This window comes from Akebia trifoliata, chromosome 3, assembly GCF_017979445.1.
Source record: "Akebia trifoliata isolate Shusen 1 chromosome 3, ASM1797944v1, whole genome shotgun sequence".
In the NCBI taxonomy this organism is placed as follows: domain Eukaryota; kingdom Viridiplantae; phylum Streptophyta; class Magnoliopsida; order Ranunculales; family Lardizabalaceae; genus Akebia; species Akebia trifoliata.
This window is the reverse complement of record NC_141377.1, coordinates 58,930,312-58,949,830: the sequence shown is the minus strand read 5'-3', so window position 1 is coordinate 58,949,830 and position 19,519 is coordinate 58,930,312. Positions and strand designations below refer to the sequence as shown.

The following is a 19,519-nucleotide window of genomic DNA, read 5'->3' as shown; positions in this document are numbered from 1 at the left end:
GTATGAAAAATAAAAAATGCACAGAAAAAGACCACAATCAAAATGAAAAATTCTACTCGCTTGATATATCAAATGGAGAAGGATGAGTGCTATTGCATGTAAACCCTAATTTCTCCTTGTTCAACACAGGGTACTTAACTATGGCCCTCACCTGTAATCCCTTCACCATCTATCGAAAAAATATTTTGTATAGGCTCACTGATGTCAATATATGCTTTGAACATTATCTATTGATCTTATGCTTCGATATTTTCAGAACACCTAGTATCAAAGCACAAGGTTGTGGGTGCTTCATTTTGCTTTAGATCTATGTAATTGTTCATGTTGCTAATCTTTGAGATGATGGATTCCCATTCAACAAAGTTCGAAGTTCAAAAATTCAATGTTCCAACTATGCTTTATGGAAGTTAAAGAGACATGCGGTTCTCATGAAGAAGAATTGTTAAATAGCGATTGAAAGTAAAAAAAACAAAAATATTACCGTTAAAGTTTTTTATAGGATTGTGCAATAGCGATTGAAAGATGAAGTTGGTGATTAGGCTGGTTTTCTTGTTGCACCAGTTTGAATATTATTTTTTTTTAAATTTTTAAATTTTTTAATTTTTTTTTTTTAATTTTTAAAAAAAAACATTTTTGGCCTAATGAAAGGCTTTGAAAATGGAGGATGATCACTGGAATCTCAAATATATCGACACAATTTTGTTGTCTTGTCAACGTGACACTCTTTCAACCATTGAAAATTGCTACGGATCCGCTCATGTTGGAGATTAAGCATTAATCTAATGCTACTCTCGAAACAACCCCATGTGGACTCAACTAGGATTACCATTTAAATATGTAAAAATAGTAATAATAATATACTAATGAATAAATAAATAAATCAAAAGCACCACCATTGACCTTAACTAGTAAATGATGAGCTCCTCTACCTATTGTCGGCCTCAACTTCCATGGCATCCCTGGAACTTTATACCTAAAACCTAGCAAGGTAGGGGGAGAGATTGAAAGGATTGTTTGTTGCCAAACTCTTGTCCTTTACTTTAATGCACGCTTGTTGTCTAAATATTTCCAATTTTGCGTATAAGATTGCTCCCACCTTAACTAATATTAGTCCCCATCAATCGCTTTCTTTTGTGGAAGGAAACCCTAACCCTATTAATGCATGTTTAGTTCATAAGGTGATCTTCTAGGGCAACCCACACGGCTGGGTAGAATCCCTTTCTACGTTTTGACCCATCCTAGACCAGAAATGAGTACAAGTTTAGTGCCAGGTGATTCTCTGACTGATTTTGAAAAAAGGGTTCTTTAACACTTCTAAATATTCAAGGATCAAGGTTCATTCTCAATCTATCTTCTTCATTGTCATCATCAATGTGATATTATAAAGAGTCATGCCGGAGTGACCTCAAGATTGGACCTCATTTCGCACTTCTTGACATGAAAGTGGATAGGAATCATAGATTCTTTTCACTTGTGTCTCGAGGAAAAACATCTATGGTTCCCATACACTTTCACGTTAGGGTGTGCGATGTGAGGTCCAATCTTGAGGTCACTTCAGCATTATTCTATTATTAAAAACATAACAAAAAATCTTAATAATGAATCTTCCTTGTGAGATGTGGGGTGACCAACATGAGGTCAAATGATCATCACATCATTGTCATATTGGGGTGTTTCATCATTCAACTTTGATTTAATCATATCTTTAATTAAGACATGTCACAAGGAAACATTAAAAAATATTTGAGGAAAATCATTTTGTATCTTTATTTATTTGTTCACTAAATTCCGATTGTTCAATACATTCGACTCGTGTCAACATGAACTTTGCAGAAACACCCTTGACAATAGGATCTCGCCAAGTGTGGTACTCTTGCCATTGTCATTAACATTGAATATATTTGTTTTGCCTCTGTTGGGTCAAGCTGAAGTCGTGGTCTTATAGAAAACATTACAATGACTATGACTCTTTCCTCCATTCAATTTGTAAAACATCATCGTCGAAACTGATTAATTTTCATATCTTGTTGGTTTCATACATGTGTCCCATTTTTTATTAGATGGTATCTCCTGATGGCCTTGACAAATATTGTAGACCACTACGCCATACGACTTGATGAACTCGAATTTTAAAAATGTTAGAATGGTTGTTTCTTTTACTTCATATCTATTGTATCATCACTTCAACCGTTTTAGATGATCAATTACCTTTTTACCCAAAAACTTCTCCTCACTGGTACTGTAATTAATCTTTATATATTATTTTAAGGGCCCAACCAATCTTGTTGTATCTTCTTATTGCACAAGATTACCTCAAAGAGGTCATTTATTCAAACTACCCCAATGGGATGGAAGCAACTAGTTAATATGTTGGCTAATAGACTCGTGGAGAATATATAGAATGGAGCATTAGGAGTTCCCTGGCCTCCACCATAATCGAATATTCTTTATACGGTATTATATATAATTACTAATAGGTTATTATATATAATATGATCATTGGGGTAGGTCTCTGTCAAGTGTAGAAGGCCTTGGCTTTTAATGTGAACTAAAATTTTCTCCTTAGCTTTTTTTTTTCTTTTTGGAGGGTCTAATGTAAATTGAAATGTGATCTAGGAACCCCACCATGATCTGTTGGCCATACCAAATCTCCCAATCTTGGATTAAAAAATAATTGAGAAAGAGATTTTTAAGGTGGAAATGTAGCGTGTGCCTGAGGGGCATTGTGCACTCGAGCACCTACAGTATCCACCCCGTCATCAGCACACACCCCTTTGGCGTGTTCGAATGGTGTCATCAGCACACAGATGTGCAGTGTGCACAATGTGAAAAAAGCCCAAATTTGACAGGCCGTCAAATTTCATAAAATTCAATGGACCAAGGAATCGAATTGGCGTCGAATTTTTCATTGTCAAAATTTTATTTTTTTTCGACGGACCGAACTTTCAAATTATTGAAGGATGGGAGAAATTTGACAACTCTAAGCCGTCAAATCTAGGAACATCAAGAATTTCAATGGTCCTAGACCGTCAAAATTCAGTTTTTAAATTTAGTGGGCCTTGGCCTGTCAATTTTTTCTGTCAAATTTTTTGGTTTTCACATAGTGATGGATCCCTGTGTAATGACCCTAAAGAGATATGGACTTAATTTTCCGCACCATGAACACTTAGGTACTTTTAGTGTATTGGTTGGTTTATATCATTTGGTATCACGGCTAGTACCACCTCTAGAATTCAAATGTCGGAATGAGCAACTTGGGGACTAAAAAGAAATGTACCAGAGTGAAAGTTGTCACAAATTGAATGTCAGAAAGGGAAGGGAGAGGGGAGAGGGGAGAGGGGGGTTGAGAAAAAGATTATCAAGGAAAAAAAAAAAAAAAGATACCAAAGTGAAAACCACCACATAGTGGACCATAACATCAGGTGTGAGGCATGATTATATGTCACACACAACCCCAAAGAGATATGTGCTTAACTTTCTACACCACCAACACCTAGATACGTTTTGGTGCATCATCTAACTCTCAGAGGCATTAAAGTGAACGTTGTAACAATTCAACTTTGAATATCTCTTTCTCGCCCTTGATGGGTTCTAAACCCGATTAATCAAAGATCTAGAGCCTCTATAACAATCTAATAGCTATCAACAATCAAAATTTAACTACGTATCTATATTCATAGATGGAGAAATCCCACAATAATGATCTACTAAAATGATCTCTTCCCTTCTTGAATAACTCCAAAATAAATAATGGAGACAACTCTACCCAAATCCCTATAACACAACAAAATTAGATGGGAACTTGAATTGCTTGTACTTGGGAGGGGACTGCCCTATTTATAATGCTTCTTCCACCTTCTGCCCATCATGGAAGTTGGACAAGTAATAGTAACCATTTCTCAAATCGTGGAGATCGCACCCACAAACTAGCTAGGACAGTAGGATTGCCAAAATTCTGATATCTACCCTCACAAAATTTTGATAATAAATGTCAACCCACTATTTTTTTAAAATCGATTGCATATGTGGATCACACAGGGAGGTTTTCTGAAATTAATATGTTATTTTAAAGAGAAGTTGGGCCATCCCACGTTTGTCCAAAACATCCCAAAAATAGTGGGTCATCCCACATTTCTGAAAACGTTCCAACAAACCTTTTCTCACTTTTATATGTTGTTAGTATTCTCTTTGTTTTATTTACTCCCCAGACCTCGTAGAACTTCCTTTCTCCTTCATTTCTTTTAATAACGGCAAAGCAGTAAGTACTATGTAAAATGGAACCTTAAGCCACTAATATAAATATTTTGAGATATCATGAAAAGCATTTGGGAAGATATTCCCGATTCAATCGATGATGGCTGAAAAAAAAATTGGATGACTCTTACTCAAATGGGCCACACATGCACACATACATGCAGATATACACGACAAGAGAGACCATTCAGCGAGCTACTTTACTTTAAATAGTCACCAAAGAAAGACTAATGAAGATTAAAAACAGGAGACCTCATATTTATATGCATATTTTTTATTAATCAAACACTTGCAAGATTAATTGTAGTCTAAAGGAGTGTACGAAGCAGCTGATACATTGGCGAAAGTATTTTTTTGGGTTGGTGCATTTCTTACTTCTCTGTTACAAGACATGAATGGCATACGAATTGGATGTTCTTAAGAACAGAAAACCTCTTTGATTGCGTTGTTGCATATTGTATTTGAGATAAGAACCATGTTAGATTTAAAAAGGATTGGAAAGAAGCTTTAAGTGACGGGATACCACCAATTTTCGTACCATTTGGGCCGAGACATTCACGTTTCAGTTGAGATGAGAGCCAAAAAATGAAATATCACCACCACGGAGTACCAAATGGGTTGAGGTGATCCCACTAACAAAATTGTCAATTTTCATGACCTGGATTTCATTGAAGAACAAATCACCACATAAAATGGTACCAAATTCACTAACACATACATGAGGTAAATTTTGATCGGTTATGGGATAAAACGTAGGAAATCAGTTTCATATTATCTTAAAATGAAATGGACTGTTGGACGAGAACAAAAAATGTTTCCTTAAGAGTTACCAGTAGCAACATGAATGATGCCCCCAAGGATGTGCAAAGAACACCTTCCTAACTTTATGAGTTTCCAATCATCCCCGCAGTTCCACAAGAGAGTCCTAAAGGATGAGCCTCAAACAAGCCAATTTTAAATGGGTGTAAGAAAAAACACTTAGCTCAAACTCGATCTGTTGATTTACTGAGCTGGGTTGGGCCAAGTCTTTAGGAAAATTGTATGTCGAAACCTAGCTCAACTCTAGTCCAATGGAACGGCATTTGGGCTAAAAGGGCCAAACCAAGCCACCCGACAGGCCTACAGGCCTACACTGCAAGCTGAAGGCCTCATCAGACATCTTTCTATAAAGAGGCGGCAGCGCAAGGATGGTGACATGGTCACAAAAGCACCCTGTAGAAAATGCATAGGTAACCAAAACTGTCACATGTCAACAGCATGTTTAGACATCCAAAAATAGAGTTCAAGGTCTATTCATACATGCATATTCAGGTTAAAGTGACACCTACAATAGGGGATCTGGAGATGATGCGTCAATCCTCGTGATAAGACTCCATCTACTTCTCTCTCCCTCACCATCACTCTTAAATGCTTCCTTGTCTCTCTTCCTTCACTAGGCAAAGTCAGAGCCATCTAACCTGCCTTAAACTTGCCACATCATGGCATGTACACGACTCTCACACAGAGCAAACAAGAAACACTGGTTATATTGCAAGGTAAAAATATCTACAATATTTATTACAAAAGTGCCACCCAAAATTACACTAGGAAAAGCTAAGCAAAACATTAAAAAAAATATTTAGTTTACAGGCAAACTCAATGCACTGTGCTCCTTTGTTTATTGTCCTTTTTCCCTGGTTCTTTTGAAAACCCTTCCTCTTTCGGACTTGTGCCAACCATGTTCCAAAAGGCAGCCACTGAAAAAAATAAGAGAAAATCTAATGAAAATCAATGGATAAGAACATCACTCCCTACAGAGCAAAGCATATTTTTCATGCACAAATGGATTTTGGTTTTCGGATGTGTTTCACAAACAAAGTGGAGATAAACAAGATCAAGGGAGCCACGTAACCAAAGAGAAGAAAACTGAAATGCAAACCTGACGGTGGGAGCAGACGATCACACTAGAATCTGATGACCGGGTCAGTGGTGGATGCTCTGAGATTCTTTAATGAACTTCAGCCTCCAGTTCTTGCTCTTCTGCAACTCTAAAATGGAAGTGAAAATAGCTCAGAATGAGGGTTTCCAGTCAAACCAACCAAGGCATTGGCTGAAATGTCCAATACAAACACTTCAATCAAATCTGAAAAGTACATTTTATCTGAATTATATTATTACAGGTATGCTAATTAAGTGAATATTTGTACTCTTTCTGTTCACAATGAGGAAAATCACTTCTGCCCATCCCTAAACATGTATAAGTGGAGTGTCAATTGTACCAAACATGTGTTAGGAACATGTTGATACTGAAAATCTTACTTGCACCTTACTTTCCATGTTTAAAGCTATAATTTTTAACTTATACAACTACTTACAATTATGGAAAAAATTTAAAACTTGTCAAATATTACTCTATTAATGATCTTTTTTATTTTTTATTTTTGTAATATACATTGATGATTGAACCAAGCATGCAAATACAATAAGTTTTCACTTTTTACTTCTTCCCTATGAATTGAAATAGGAGGTGCATACTTTCTTGCTGTGATTGGGGTTAAGGACATACCAGAGAGTGAGTGTAACTTGGTGCTTTAAGCTCTCTTCACCGACTCTTTCGCGGCTTTGCAGCTTTGGGCATCAAATCTAATTCAGCAGGGAACATGTATTGTTTCATCCAAATCATCTTCTGAAAACGAATTGTAGTCTGAACAGCATCCAGAGACCCCATTAGATTCATCCCTAATAAGCTCATCACAAGAAACATCCTGCTCTTGATGATCCTCTTCTTCTTGGCCCTCACTTGAGATTTTCTTATACAAGCCTCTGCTCCTATTCAACAGCCCTGTCTTCATGATGCTTGCGTATCTTTCCCTGATTCCCACAAGGGGGTGCTTATAAATCAGTTCTTGATAGTTGTAGGCTTCTCTAAGAATAATGGTTTGGGTGGAACACTTCTGAGAAATGTAGAAAATGCCAGGATGGCGTCCAAATACCTTTGTGAACTTCTGAGGGAGGCTTAGTGGTTTACGTAGGTTGCTCATGTTTTTGCGCTCAGTCTTCTTCTGTATGGTAAGGTTGAGAAGTTCGTGAAAGACTCCGACAATCCTTTTCTCAGAGACATCTGTGCGAGGATCAAGATGGGATGCATCCACATAAGGAGAAGTATAGGGAAGCCTTTGCCATTCTTCTAACCACTCCATGCATTTCCTCTTTAATCCGAAACCCCTAGTGAATCCAATTGGAAAAGCCAACCCTTGATGTCCGGATCCTTCCTCGGAAGCTATCGCTTTCTTTTGCAATTGAGAGATTGCTAGATGGTCGTCCCAGTATAGGAGTTTCAAGCCAATGCGATCATCATTGAGGTGGACAAGCGAGAATAATTGAGGGTAACATGGAATCATGGAATTTTGGTACTTATATGGCAAACCCATGTCCCATTGTAACTGCTCGACGGTTTGCAAAGGAAGGATCCAATCTTGGGTAAGCATCAGAAGTTTTTGTAGCCTCTCAACAAGGTCGATCTCGTTGTTTTGAATTACATTGAGCTCTTCGTGGTGAAGTTTGAGGGCTTCATCAGTCAAGTGGAACCAAGGGACGCTGCCTCCTCGGACAATAACGGGAAATTCATGAAACAGAGTGGGGTATCTCCTGATGAAGGTGGAGAGCTTGAGATCTTCGGGCAGACCAAGCTGCCTACGTCGCCTGGAGAGATGGTAGATGGGGAGACATTGACTGGGTTCAGAGGAGATGATGGAGACAAGAAGGCATGCAGATCTGAGATCCCTCTCTCGTGCTACCACAGCATCCAAGGCCTTGTCCTTGACCCATTTAAGCTTTATGTTCACCAGATTGGCTTTCTGCACGTATGTGAAAGCAACCTGAGGATGTGTGAAAAAAGCAAACACCATATTAAATTTAAAAGAAATGCGAGCTTAAAATCATAATAAGAATTATGTATCTTGAACTCCAAATGAATTTTGGGATAAGTATATCGGACATATAGGTAAACTAAAAGGAAATGAAAGCATCAACTAAATATCAGTGCAACCCAAAGGTTACTTGTCTCAATCACAAAAAGAAAGATTTAATCAAATCATGAAAAAAAAAACAAAAAAAAGAGGGATGAGCATCAATAAATTGATAGAATTAACTCAGTAATTTGTTTTTGGTAGGCAAGGGGGTGAAAGTGGGTATGGAACAAAGTCTGCCAAACAGATTCAATAACATACTAACAAACAAAATGCACAAAAAATTTGTGAATTTTATCTTGATTCAGATACTTCAAATGGATTGAATAAGCAAATAGCATAGCTAGACACTGAAAAAATAAAACTATACGATCCACTAAACTAGTATAACCACCACGTGAAATTAGAAGATGACCAGGTTAAAAATTACACTTGTAACCATTTTCACAAACCCCACAAAATAAATTCCATACCCAAGTGCACCACCATCACAATAGGAGGAACAGGGAAAAGGCAAGCAAGAGAATAAAGCTAAAATGATTGCAACACTTGGATCAAACACTTTGCATACTGAACTACCGCTGCTCTAACCATGTTGCTTGAAAATAACCATGAATTTTCTGAGCTTATGATCCTATGATTTGTTGTTATGGGCAGTGCAGTTGAGGGTGAAAGACACACTTAAGGCCCAAGGCGAAGTAAGGCGCAATAAAATTAAAAAGATCATATAAATAAAAAATTAAATAGTGAAAGTAGGTTAGGTCACTTAATAAAATTTATAAATATTCTACAATTACAACAAATATAATATTTATATTTATATACAAGTATTTAGTATTTCAATCTCTACAAATAGGTTAGGCTAAACCACAATAAGCAAGTAAAAAACTAACAATAAAATCAAGAATGAATAAAATATCATAAAAATAAGGAACTACGACATTACAAACCATAAATTAAATTGAATCTTAAACTTTTATTTATAAAGTATTCTACAATTACAACAAACATAAAATTTATATTTATATACAAGTATTTAGTATTTCAATCTCTATAAATAGGTTAGGCTAAACCACAATAAGCAAGTAAAAAACTAACAATAAAATCAAAAATGAATAAAATATCATAAAAATAAGGAACTATGAAGTTACGAACCATAAATTAAATTGAAATTTAAAACTTAAAAGTTTAAGACACAATCACAAAATCCCATTCAATATCCTTATACCAAGTATATGACAAACAAAAGATAAAGTTTCAAAATTCAAAAAATATCAGCTATGAGCAAGCCTAAAAGCATCACTCATCATCGTCATCAGGTAACACATAACCATCATCAATATTACTATAAATTATAAAATTTGTAAAAATAAAAAAGGAGTGGAAAGAAAATATATACATACATACACATATGTGTGTGTGTGCGTGCATGTGTGTGTGTATGGTTCATCATGATGTAAATTAATAGGTACATCAACCAATTAAAAGAGATTTACAAAAATAAAATTAAAAAAATCACATTTTATTTGATATGTAAGTGAGGCATATGCCTCATGCGCCTTGTGCCTTGCCTGAGGAGCAGCTCAGGCATGCACCTCCCTCCGTCTTGAAAACCTACCCTGCCTTACCCATACCAAGGCATTGCTGTTGCGTCTCACCTTGAGGCACGCCTCAGGCACACGCCTCGATAACACTGGTTAAGAGGAAACTAGAGTTATGTGTGCACGTGAGCTTGTATTTGTTTATGTGCATGGGAGAGAGAGAGGGAGTTACATGCACATGCCATGTTGTGATCATCATATGTATGTGCACATATGCAATAGCATATCAACAAAACTATTTTTTCCCAAAAACAATTAAATATAAAAATATGGAGAAAAAAAAAATAGTTGAACCCATAGGAGGCATTCCAAACCCCATTATAAATCAAATCCTAGGCCAAAACCTTTGATTTTCCAACTAAACGATCACGTTCATTAACAATAGATAGTCCTTAAACCTAATACATACCCTCATGTCCAAATATTTTTCTAACACCTAGTTTAGGAATGGTAGTAGAGCAAAGATGATCAAGACCATGCCTCAGGAAGCAGAGGTCCTAAGTTCGAATCACTTCACCCCTTGTTGGCCACCACCCTGGTCCTTTAAAAGGCCTGGTACACAAGGCAAGTGCTAGAAGTGGTGATGGGCATGACCATGGGATTAGTCGGACTAAGTCTGGATACCCATGTCTACACAAAAAAAAAATGGTAGTGGAGTTGTTGTCCCATACCATTGGATCTACAAAAAATGTGAACAAAGAAAGACAATCAATCAAAATCCCTGGAAGTGTATCTCACAATTTGCTAGAATAAATTAAATGGATATCAAACTATATGATCATATAAAGATAACATTTGGAGCAGATTTATGTTTGATTTGCAAAAATTATAATATGTTCATATATTGATCAAGTAATTACCAGTATGGAAGTTGTTTTGGCCACAAGTAACATACCTTTATTTTCTCATTGAACCGATTCCTAACAAACATCATATCTGGTCACAAAAGAAGCGCAAATCATTAACTTGGTGTATCAAAAACAAAGTGAAGACACAATGTACATAAACAGTTTTTAAAGAAAAAAAAAATGTCACAGAAGGGGTAATTATTTAATTGCTTACTCGGACAAAAAACATAGTGAGAATAACGAGGCTCTCATAGCCATCAGAGATGCACAATGACAGGTGAGACAACATTAAAGAGAAAATAAAACATGGATCCTACCACATCTTAAAAAAATAATAATAATAAAATTGCATGATGTGAATCTTACTACAAGTGATGAATCATTCTTTCCATCTGCCTTAACCATGGGCCACGGGTATTTGGTACTAAATTAAGCATTAAACAAACTTTTTAACTTCTAAGATTCATTTAATCAGTTAAAAAGATTTTTCCAACATTATACATACTCCAAAGTCCTAACTAAATTTTTCTAGAACCAATTGATTTTTAATTCTAAATTCTATTCGGTCACTTAAAAATAGTTTTATATATTTATATTGAACTAATTTCATTGATCAAAATCCAATGTTTGGAGTGTTTCAATACATCCTGAATGTTATGGTCCTATACCGAAACAACTAAACAGAACAACATTCCAAACCTTTAACAAGAAGCAAATCACCAAAAATCAATCATCTTTCTTCCTTGTTGGAATCAAGCATGGAAGCTTTTACATAGGTATTTGAAGCTCTCCAATAAATGCAATCAATTCTTTTTAAAATAATTATACATGTATATATAAAATACGTTAAAAATTTAGCATGTGCACATTGTGTTTGGTAACATATTACCAAATGAAATCAAACAATATTGTATTATCAGTGACAAAAGAGTGTAATCTTGTAATTATTGGTAACAAACAACTGAATTTGTAATTATTTATAAGCAGGATTGAAATCATTGGCCAAAGCATGTGTGATACACATTGTCCTTAAGGTGTAAAATGCCCCCTACAAGCCAGCCCCACAGTGCTCTCAGGTTGTATGGTGGACACCAAGGATTCAACAATCCAAAATATGAACACAGCAACGGCAGGACAAATGAACTCAACAGTGTTTATCTCCCACAAAATTATATTATAAAGAAGGAAGAAATTGGAGAAAAAATAGAGAAATAAAAGAAGAAGAAAACTCTTGCAGGGAGAAAAAATGAATTCAACAAGAATAATAGGATTGGCCATAGCCAAGTATCACACTAGTTAGACAATCTTATCTGTCCATTCTAGACCAGTTTAGAGGTTGAGGAAACAATCCAAATTATTGGTGGATTGGTATTGGCAACAAAAGGCAGGTAGGAAGCTGGACCCTGATCCGACATATGTTTTCCAGATAGAAGATGAGACCATGTTAACTCCCCAGATAGTTCAGCTTCAAGGCACCATCGAGCAGCAGATTTTCAGTTGCAAGTTTAGTCGTGACAGACGGTAAGAAACATATGAGAGTTTCCCTTCTTGGTATTGTCAAACATTGATACTTGCATCAAAAAGCCCCATGAAAGAAAGACAAACGAAAAAACATCAAGAATGAATTTAGTTAGCTCTTCACTTTTTCTAGTTTCCTCATATGCGCCTAAAATAGCAAGAAGCCTTGGTATAAACATGCACATGCAGATCCGGGGCAGCTTCAGAGGACGAGATTAAGTGGATGGATGCCTCCAAAATGGGGAAGCCTTAAACAGATCTAACACAAGAATGGGGTAAAGGATGCACAGATTCCAGTGTGCATGGACACTAAAGCTGCTACTGGAATTCTAAGATCAAGAGATCCGATTGAAAATCTAAGTATTCATTGGTCACAAGACTTTCCCCATTAATCATGAACTGTGACTTTACCATGTCGAGACCAGGCTAAATAGGTAACAAACAATCGGGGTGGAATGGGGTGGAATGACCATGCTAAACAAACCCACTAAGGAATTGCAATATTACAAACCTACTCCCATCTCCCCACAAAATCTTCCAAATATATACCCCTAAATTCTGTAAACACCTCATACTGATAAAATAGAAAACCCCAAACAGATATGACAATATCCTCAACAGGCTGCTCCTTGCTCTCAAAAATCCTGCTATTTCTTTTCTTCCACAAACCCAAACAAATAGCGCAAGGGGTAAGGCTCAAAAGTGTTCCAAATGTTGCTTGGAAATTGCCAATATGAACTGAACCATTTTAAATGCACTATGGTCACTATTATCAGTTCATAAAGCCACATAGAAACGCCATTGGTCTGTGGTTTGTTAATCACAATGATCATATGCAAAAATAAAAAACTGCTTTTTCACTGGTTTGAAAGTGTTATTGAAGTTTTTATGTCACGAGAGTTTGAAAATTAAGAACTAATTCAACTATAAGACAACAAATTACATGGAGTTGGCATAAAATATCATATTGATTTCAGTATAAGCTCATTTCTGTACCCTGGTGGATTTCTCCCATTTCAAGGGGACAAAATCATCCTATCCTGCAGAGTGAACAGGAGACAACAACTTCAGAGATGAAATTCATTCAATGTTTTATAATCCAATCTTCGTACAGCAAACAAAGAAAGGGAAAGAAATTGGCATCTAATGGTGCAAGTTTGGCATTTTTCTTTACCTAAGTATAAAGTGACTGAGATTCCTAAATAGACAACAGACATCTTTATGATAGAAGAAAGCAATGGCTTTCTCACCAGGCAAGGAAGATACCAAACCTCCCCCCCAAAATGAAGATAGCCCCTTTTCCCTCACCAACTCCTAAGATCTAAATCCATAAACCAAAACGTTTTCCTAGATGTTATCTTTGGCAGAAGAACCCTCACCCCATTAGTGCCCAATGAAAAAGCTAGTCATCGGCCCAAATCGCCGCACCCACCCCTTGGTCTGGTGTGCTGCAATCATTTGCACCATCATTGCTATTGCGGTGATAATCACGGGTCTCGTCATATTCATCGGCTACATGATTATCCGACCCAGGCTTCCCTTCATCAGCGTCACCTACGCCCATTTGGACAAACTAGACTACGACCAAGTCGGACAACTCGACACCCAAATCACCCTCAACATCAAAGCAGAGAACGACAATCTCAGAGCACATGCCAGCTTCTCTGATATAAGCTTCATTCTCTATTTCCACGGGTTGCAAATAGCGAAACTTACAGCTGACCCATTCGACGTAGCAAAAAACAGCTCTGTCAATCTAGCTTATGTTGTCCCGTCATATTCGATTCCATTAGAACAAACAGCGATGGAAGATGTCTATGCATCATTGAAGAACGATAAAATAACATTCGATCTTAAAGGAGATATGAGGACAAGATGGAAGATTGGAATTCTCGGGTCCGTTAAGTTCTGGGATCACTTGGCGTGCCATCTCCAGTTTTTCCCGTCTAATAAAAGCAGCACGAATTTCCGTTGCAGCTCAAAGTCACATTAATTCGATTCACATTCACCGTTTATGTCTAAATTACGGTTTGATCTTCTCTCCAATTTCTTCTTCTTCTTTTTTATTTCAGATATATGTATTTATGAGAATAGAAGGAATAAGACAATAAGTACAAGAAATGAGAAATTTTTCGACAAATCTGCCTCTAAATTCATCAATCAAATAAATAAATTTACAATTTTGCAGAGAGGAAACACAGAAACATGTCTAAACTGAAAAAATACTATTAAAGAAAGAGTAAAGAACTGGACGCTCACCTTTATTATGAAACTTGTGCTTTAACCAACCGTGCAAGATAGCAAATTTCAAGCTGAAACCGCTTTGTAGCCCCCAGGAAACACTCCTGTGAAGTTCAAAACCCTAAAAAAAATTATGGATGGATAGCTTTGAAAGATCTTTTTTCTTAAAAAGAAACTCCTTTTTAACAAAATCTGGCCATTGAATCACGATTAATCACCAAATTCTGCTAAAAAATTGGTGAAAATCCAACAAAACTGTGTTCTTGAAGCGCCCAAAAAAAAATATCATGGAACCTCAATCGATCAAAATCAACGAACCCAAGTCCTTTCCAAATGTACTAAGAACACTAGAATATAGGGAAAATTACTTAAAGGATCCTGGCGGAGGGATTTCTTTCTAAATAGTCCCTGAGTTTTGGGCGGGTGCTTGATAGTCCAATTGGTAAAACTTTCTTATCTAATGGTCCCTCAACCTCATCTCAATTTTTTAATATTTTTGAAATACCTAAACTACCATTTTTTCATCTTCATCGCATACTTAAGTGTTCCAATCATTTTTGACGATAACTTTTTATCGTGAATATGATTGAAAATGTTATATTTCGAGGATTTAAAACAAAAAAAAATAACAAAAAAAAAAAAAATTCAAAAAAAATATATATATATATATATATATATATATATATATATATATATATATATATATATACAATGTTAAACTTACCACATTTTATTTTTATTGAGTTGAACATTTTTATTATCGAGCTTTTACTAATTTTTATTTTATCTATTGTCGAGCTCACCACTTTTTATCGTTGAGTTTGATCATTTAAAAAAAATATCGAACTTGACATTAAAAATGTTAAACCCAAAAATAAAAAGTGGGAGTTTAATGCTAGCAAAACCTACATGCTTTTGTTTTTCAACAAAAATATATGAAAAGATCAACTAAAAACTTAACATAACAACTTGTATAAATGATTTCAAATTAAAAGAATCATCTTTGATCAATTTTCATCTAAATGTTAAGTAAAAAAATCCTGACTCTTCAAAATGCTTGAAAATCTTTTGAAAATGAATTATTCTTCCTTCTCAAATCCTTTCCATTGGAAATGAGTCTCCGAAACTCGATTAAGATGCTGAAAATTCTTTTTTTTTTTTTTAACGAAAATGTTGAGTTCAAATGGTAAGGGCATTTTCGACATTCTAATCATAAGAACTGTGTGGAGTGGGATTCAAGAACTGATTAGAAAGAAAAGTTTTACTAAATAGAGTATTAAGAAAAGTCCTAAATCTTAGGGATTAATTAGAAAAAAAAAATCCCTCCGTCAAGATCCTTTAAGTAATATTTCCAAAAAATAAGGGTGATTTAGTGATGCCCTGTGTTTTCAAACTAATGACATGCTCCCCTTGACCTAGGTTTTATCTAGGAGAATTGAAGGAACAAAAATAATTGAATTCCCAAATGGGTTAGTATGAATTTGTTATATTAAACGAATCTAGAACCTTACCTATTTCATATCGATTTGCAATTTGATCTAATAGAAATGAATCAGGTAACATACCTAAAAAAGATTGGTTTGCCAATAGATGAAATTGGATCGAGTTCAAGTTGATTTTTGGACTTTATAAAATTATCAAATGTAGAAAAAGGGTTAGTTAAATGAGATCCTACCACAAAATTCTTAAATTAATTTTCAACATAGTTGCGAGCTTGTTTATACCTCAAACCTATGTTATGTGGTTCATCTATCCACTCTAATCAAATTTGGGTTTGTGATTCACCACTCTAGAATGAATCCAGTTTGTAGACGTATTTTCGTAGAGGGCAATTAGGTCTCTTATGATAGTCTCGAATAAGATCTAAATCAAAGTGCATGTCATCAATTTGAAAACATAAAAGGTATGGATATCCCTAATATCGACCAAAAGTGGAGGATTTCATTGTTTCAAAAATTATTAATATTGACAAAAATGTGAGGGCATCTCTAACTACAAATCCAGTGTGAATCGAACTACGAATTGGTTCACTTCATACTGGTTCACGACTTGGCCTCAAAAGTGAAATTAGTAACACAACTCAGATTTAAATACAAGTATGCTTGATCCAAATGTTTTGTTTTGCTTTTTCTTCCATTTTCTTTTTGGGCAAAGCAAGCAAGGAAATACATTAGCATAAACTTAGAATAGAAAAACGACTAATGAAAGACCCCTAATAGATTGCAGACAAAAATCAGCAAAAAAAATAACTAAATAACTCTCAAGGGAGAAATTAAACTCTTATAAGTCAGAAAAAAACCATTGAAATGTCATTAACTTTAATGATGAGGCATTGGAATGCCACTATCGAGTTGTTGACGTTCCTTTTAATTCCATGCCCATAGGGGCTCATATGCAACCAAGACCTTGTTAGTTTCGATCTTATCTTCTTCAGTCTAGGAAGCGGTAGAGCACGTGGAGCTACAACCAGATTCACTGAACCACACCCCTTCGAACCTAGTTAAAGTGAAAGGCAACCGAGTAATTTTGCGTCGTGTTACTATTAAGATTTATCACCACTATAAGAAATAATAGCCTAATTTGCATCAAACATCATGTGCTTATTCTCCATAGGTGTAAACACCCTAAATTGCGTGAGTCTGACCCAAAAGTAAGGTTTTGAGAATTTGATTAAGGTCTTGATCCAAGGAAAATAAGTGCGAATGTCAAATTTGTTTAGCCAAAGTTTACATTCAAAATCCTGGCCCCAGAGCTCAAACTTGGCCCTTGAAAATTTTAACTCTCTAAAAAAAAATCCAAACAAATAGTGGGTTGGCCCTTAGCCCACCTAACTTAAAAGCCCCATAAATGATCAATTTGGCCCATGAATCAGTAGTTTTTCAAAAAGAGGACACTTAGCATCATTAATCCTCTCAAAAGTTATGTCACTTGACAATAGTATAAGTCCCAATCTTCAAGGTTACACTTAATTAGTGGATCAATTCTTAAAGCCTATTGGTGAGTCAACTCCTTTTGAAAAATGCCTACATTACATTCCCTTAAAAATAAAGTCAAAAGAAAAAAATGCTTAGGTCTCTTGTAAATTTGCCAAAATTTATGGGATTTGACTATTTTGCCATTAAAAGGTAAAAATAACCAAAATACATATATTTAGTCATTTGTTGACACATGTCACTCTCTAAGAAGACCCATTTTGAAAATATAAATTTTTTCATGTTTTTTGAAATATTTACATGAGTACCAAATACTACTTTTCACTAACATCTTCACTTTTACACATGGTATCATCTTAGTTATGCACCCAATAGTACTTTTTCACCTCTTCTTAGTTGTCCATGTTTTTTTGTGATATTTATAAAAGGCCCAAAGTCCACTTTTACACGTGGTATCACCACATTCATACTCTTCAAACCACTTTTTTGTTTTTTTTTTTATTTATCTTTATTTTTTTAGATAATTACAAAAGAACCAAACACCTCATTTTCACATGCCCCCCTCTCATCTGTTCTCTCGAAATATTTTTCACCTACTATTCAAACACCACCAAGGTCATGTCATATGGCATTGCCCACATGGACTTGACCAAATGACTTTATCTTAGAAGTTCATCTCACAATTCTATCATTTACCTTTTAACAACGTTGAAAATGAAATGATATTCAAGGTAAATCTCATATCATTTCACAAAATCCTTAGGGTTAGACCACTTTGCTCTCATGAATTTGCTCGACTCTATAAAAGGGGAAATTTTCTTTAAATTGAGACATAACATTTTCTTGCCCTAGATTTATGTCAAAATCTCTTTACAACTCATTCATTTTATACTAATCCCCTCCCTCTAACTCTTCGACACTTTCTACATTCTCTCCATCTTTTTTTTTATACTTCCCAAACATTCTGTAAAACCTTAGAAACAAGTGAAGAAGAACAATAAAATCAAGTCTCCAAGGTGAGTTAGGGGAACTTTATTTTAATATCTTGCATTCCCCTACCCCCTCCACCCCTTCACTCTCATTTCTTTTCTTTTTTGAGACTACCTTAAGATGTAATGGAGAACATTCAGTAATCTCCAGTAAATTAGACTTGAACCTTGTGCATGATTGAAAATGGTGAGGGTTAAAGCCTTTTATCCCATTTCACTATTCATCACATGTATACCCTTCACACACTCACCATTCATGACAATGATGATACATGAGGTCTATCTTTATGATGAAGGCTGCAAAATTTCTAGCCATGTCTATGCATTTATGCATGCATAAAAGGCATGAAATGTCATGGATCTCTCCCTTTATGAGATGATTCCCATGCATCTTGCCAACAAAATACCATGGCACTAAGGGAATCCCATGCATAAAATATTCTAGGTCAACATCATCATGTATTCTTGCATACATCCTAAAAGGGGACACCAAATGCCATCATCCATAGGATATACCCATGTCTTTTTATCAATATTAAACCTATTTTTTATGTCGCAAGGGAACATCATATGCATATACATATACTTTTTGTTATAAAGGTTACCATGTTCATGCATTTCCATTCTATGCATGCATTTGCATTTCATCTTATCTTTTCGTTAATATTCAAAATCTCATTTTCAAAATGATCAAGTTAAAACCTTAAGATGGAGAGGATGGGATGCCTAACATTTTCCCCATTCAATAAGAACTCTTTTTTACCTTAAGGGGTTGGCTTAATGGCAACTTCAGACTGATAAATAGTTAATGCCCATAGCTCGTGAGTTTGTACCTAGTATGAGCATTAATTCCTTAGGGGCCACTCGTGAGGGTACACCCTTACTTACCTAGTGTGTGTGATGTGCAGGCAGTGCACGTGCCTCAGGACTAGTCATTGGACAAGACCATGGTCTATAGATTGGGTAAAGTCCAAATACAAGCCCGGTCTGTTGTCTACAGGGATATTTGACTATCAAAAATAAAATAAAATGGACCACCTTACTTAGACTCAAGGTAGACTAATGCTTTATCCATCAACGAGAGTCACTACAAGTTTTCCAAAAACCAATTTCCAAAAATCATTTCTCGGTTGTTCATTCACCTCCCATTTCAAAAAATAATGGTGGCGACTCAAAACGTATGTGATA

At 35.5% G+C, this 19,519-nt stretch overlaps 2 protein-coding genes across 8 annotated transcripts; one reads left to right on the top strand and one right to left on the bottom strand.

The window, feature by feature from the left end:
* Positions 1-5,762: 5,762 nt before the first annotated feature.
* LOC147408424 (Ubiquitin carboxyl-terminal hydrolase family protein) lies at positions 5,763-14,751 on the bottom strand. Of its 7 annotated transcripts, XM_086437441.1 has the most exons (6): positions 14,428-14,750; positions 10,698-10,738; positions 10,212-10,481; positions 6,800-8,111; positions 6,173-6,281; positions 5,763-5,990 (listed from the first exon to the last, which is right to left on the bottom strand). In XM_086437441.1, exons 3-4 carry the CDS (start codon positions 10,215-10,217, stop codon positions 6,882-6,884), a joined length of 1,236 nt encoding a protein of 411 aa, XP_086293567.1. In that variant the 5' UTR covers positions 10,218-10,481; positions 10,698-10,738; positions 14,428-14,750; the 3' UTR covers positions 5,763-5,990; positions 6,173-6,281; positions 6,800-6,881. The 7 variants fall into 7 exon arrangements, with proteins under 7 accessions (XP_086293567.1, XP_086293565.1, XP_086293562.1 ...); XM_086437439.1 differs by lacking the exon at positions 10,212-10,481 and having other exon boundaries at positions 10,663-10,738; XM_086437436.1 differs by lacking the exon at positions 10,212-10,481 and having other exon boundaries at positions 6,173-6,343.
* LOC147408425 (late embryogenesis abundant protein) lies at positions 13,526-14,188 on the top strand. The gene has a single exon (XM_086437443.1). The coding sequence runs from the start codon at positions 13,562-13,564 to the stop codon at positions 14,159-14,161; it is 600 nt and encodes a 199-aa protein (XP_086293569.1). The 5' UTR covers positions 13,526-13,561; the 3' UTR covers positions 14,162-14,188.
* Positions 14,752-19,519: the final 4,768 nt, after the last annotated feature.

Coding starts and splice junctions, on each gene's coding strand:
- LOC147408424 (XM_086437436.1), bottom strand. CDS start 10,736: ATGATGTTTGTTAGGAATCGGTTCAATGAGAAAATAAAG. Junction 8,112..10,697: donor GGTTCAATGAGAAAATAAAG/GTATGTTACTTG, acceptor ACACATCCTCAG/GTTGCTTTCACATACGTGCA.
- LOC147408425 (XM_086437443.1), top strand. CDS start 13,562: ATGAAAAAGCTAGTCATCGGCCCAAATCGCCGCACCCACCCCTTGGTC.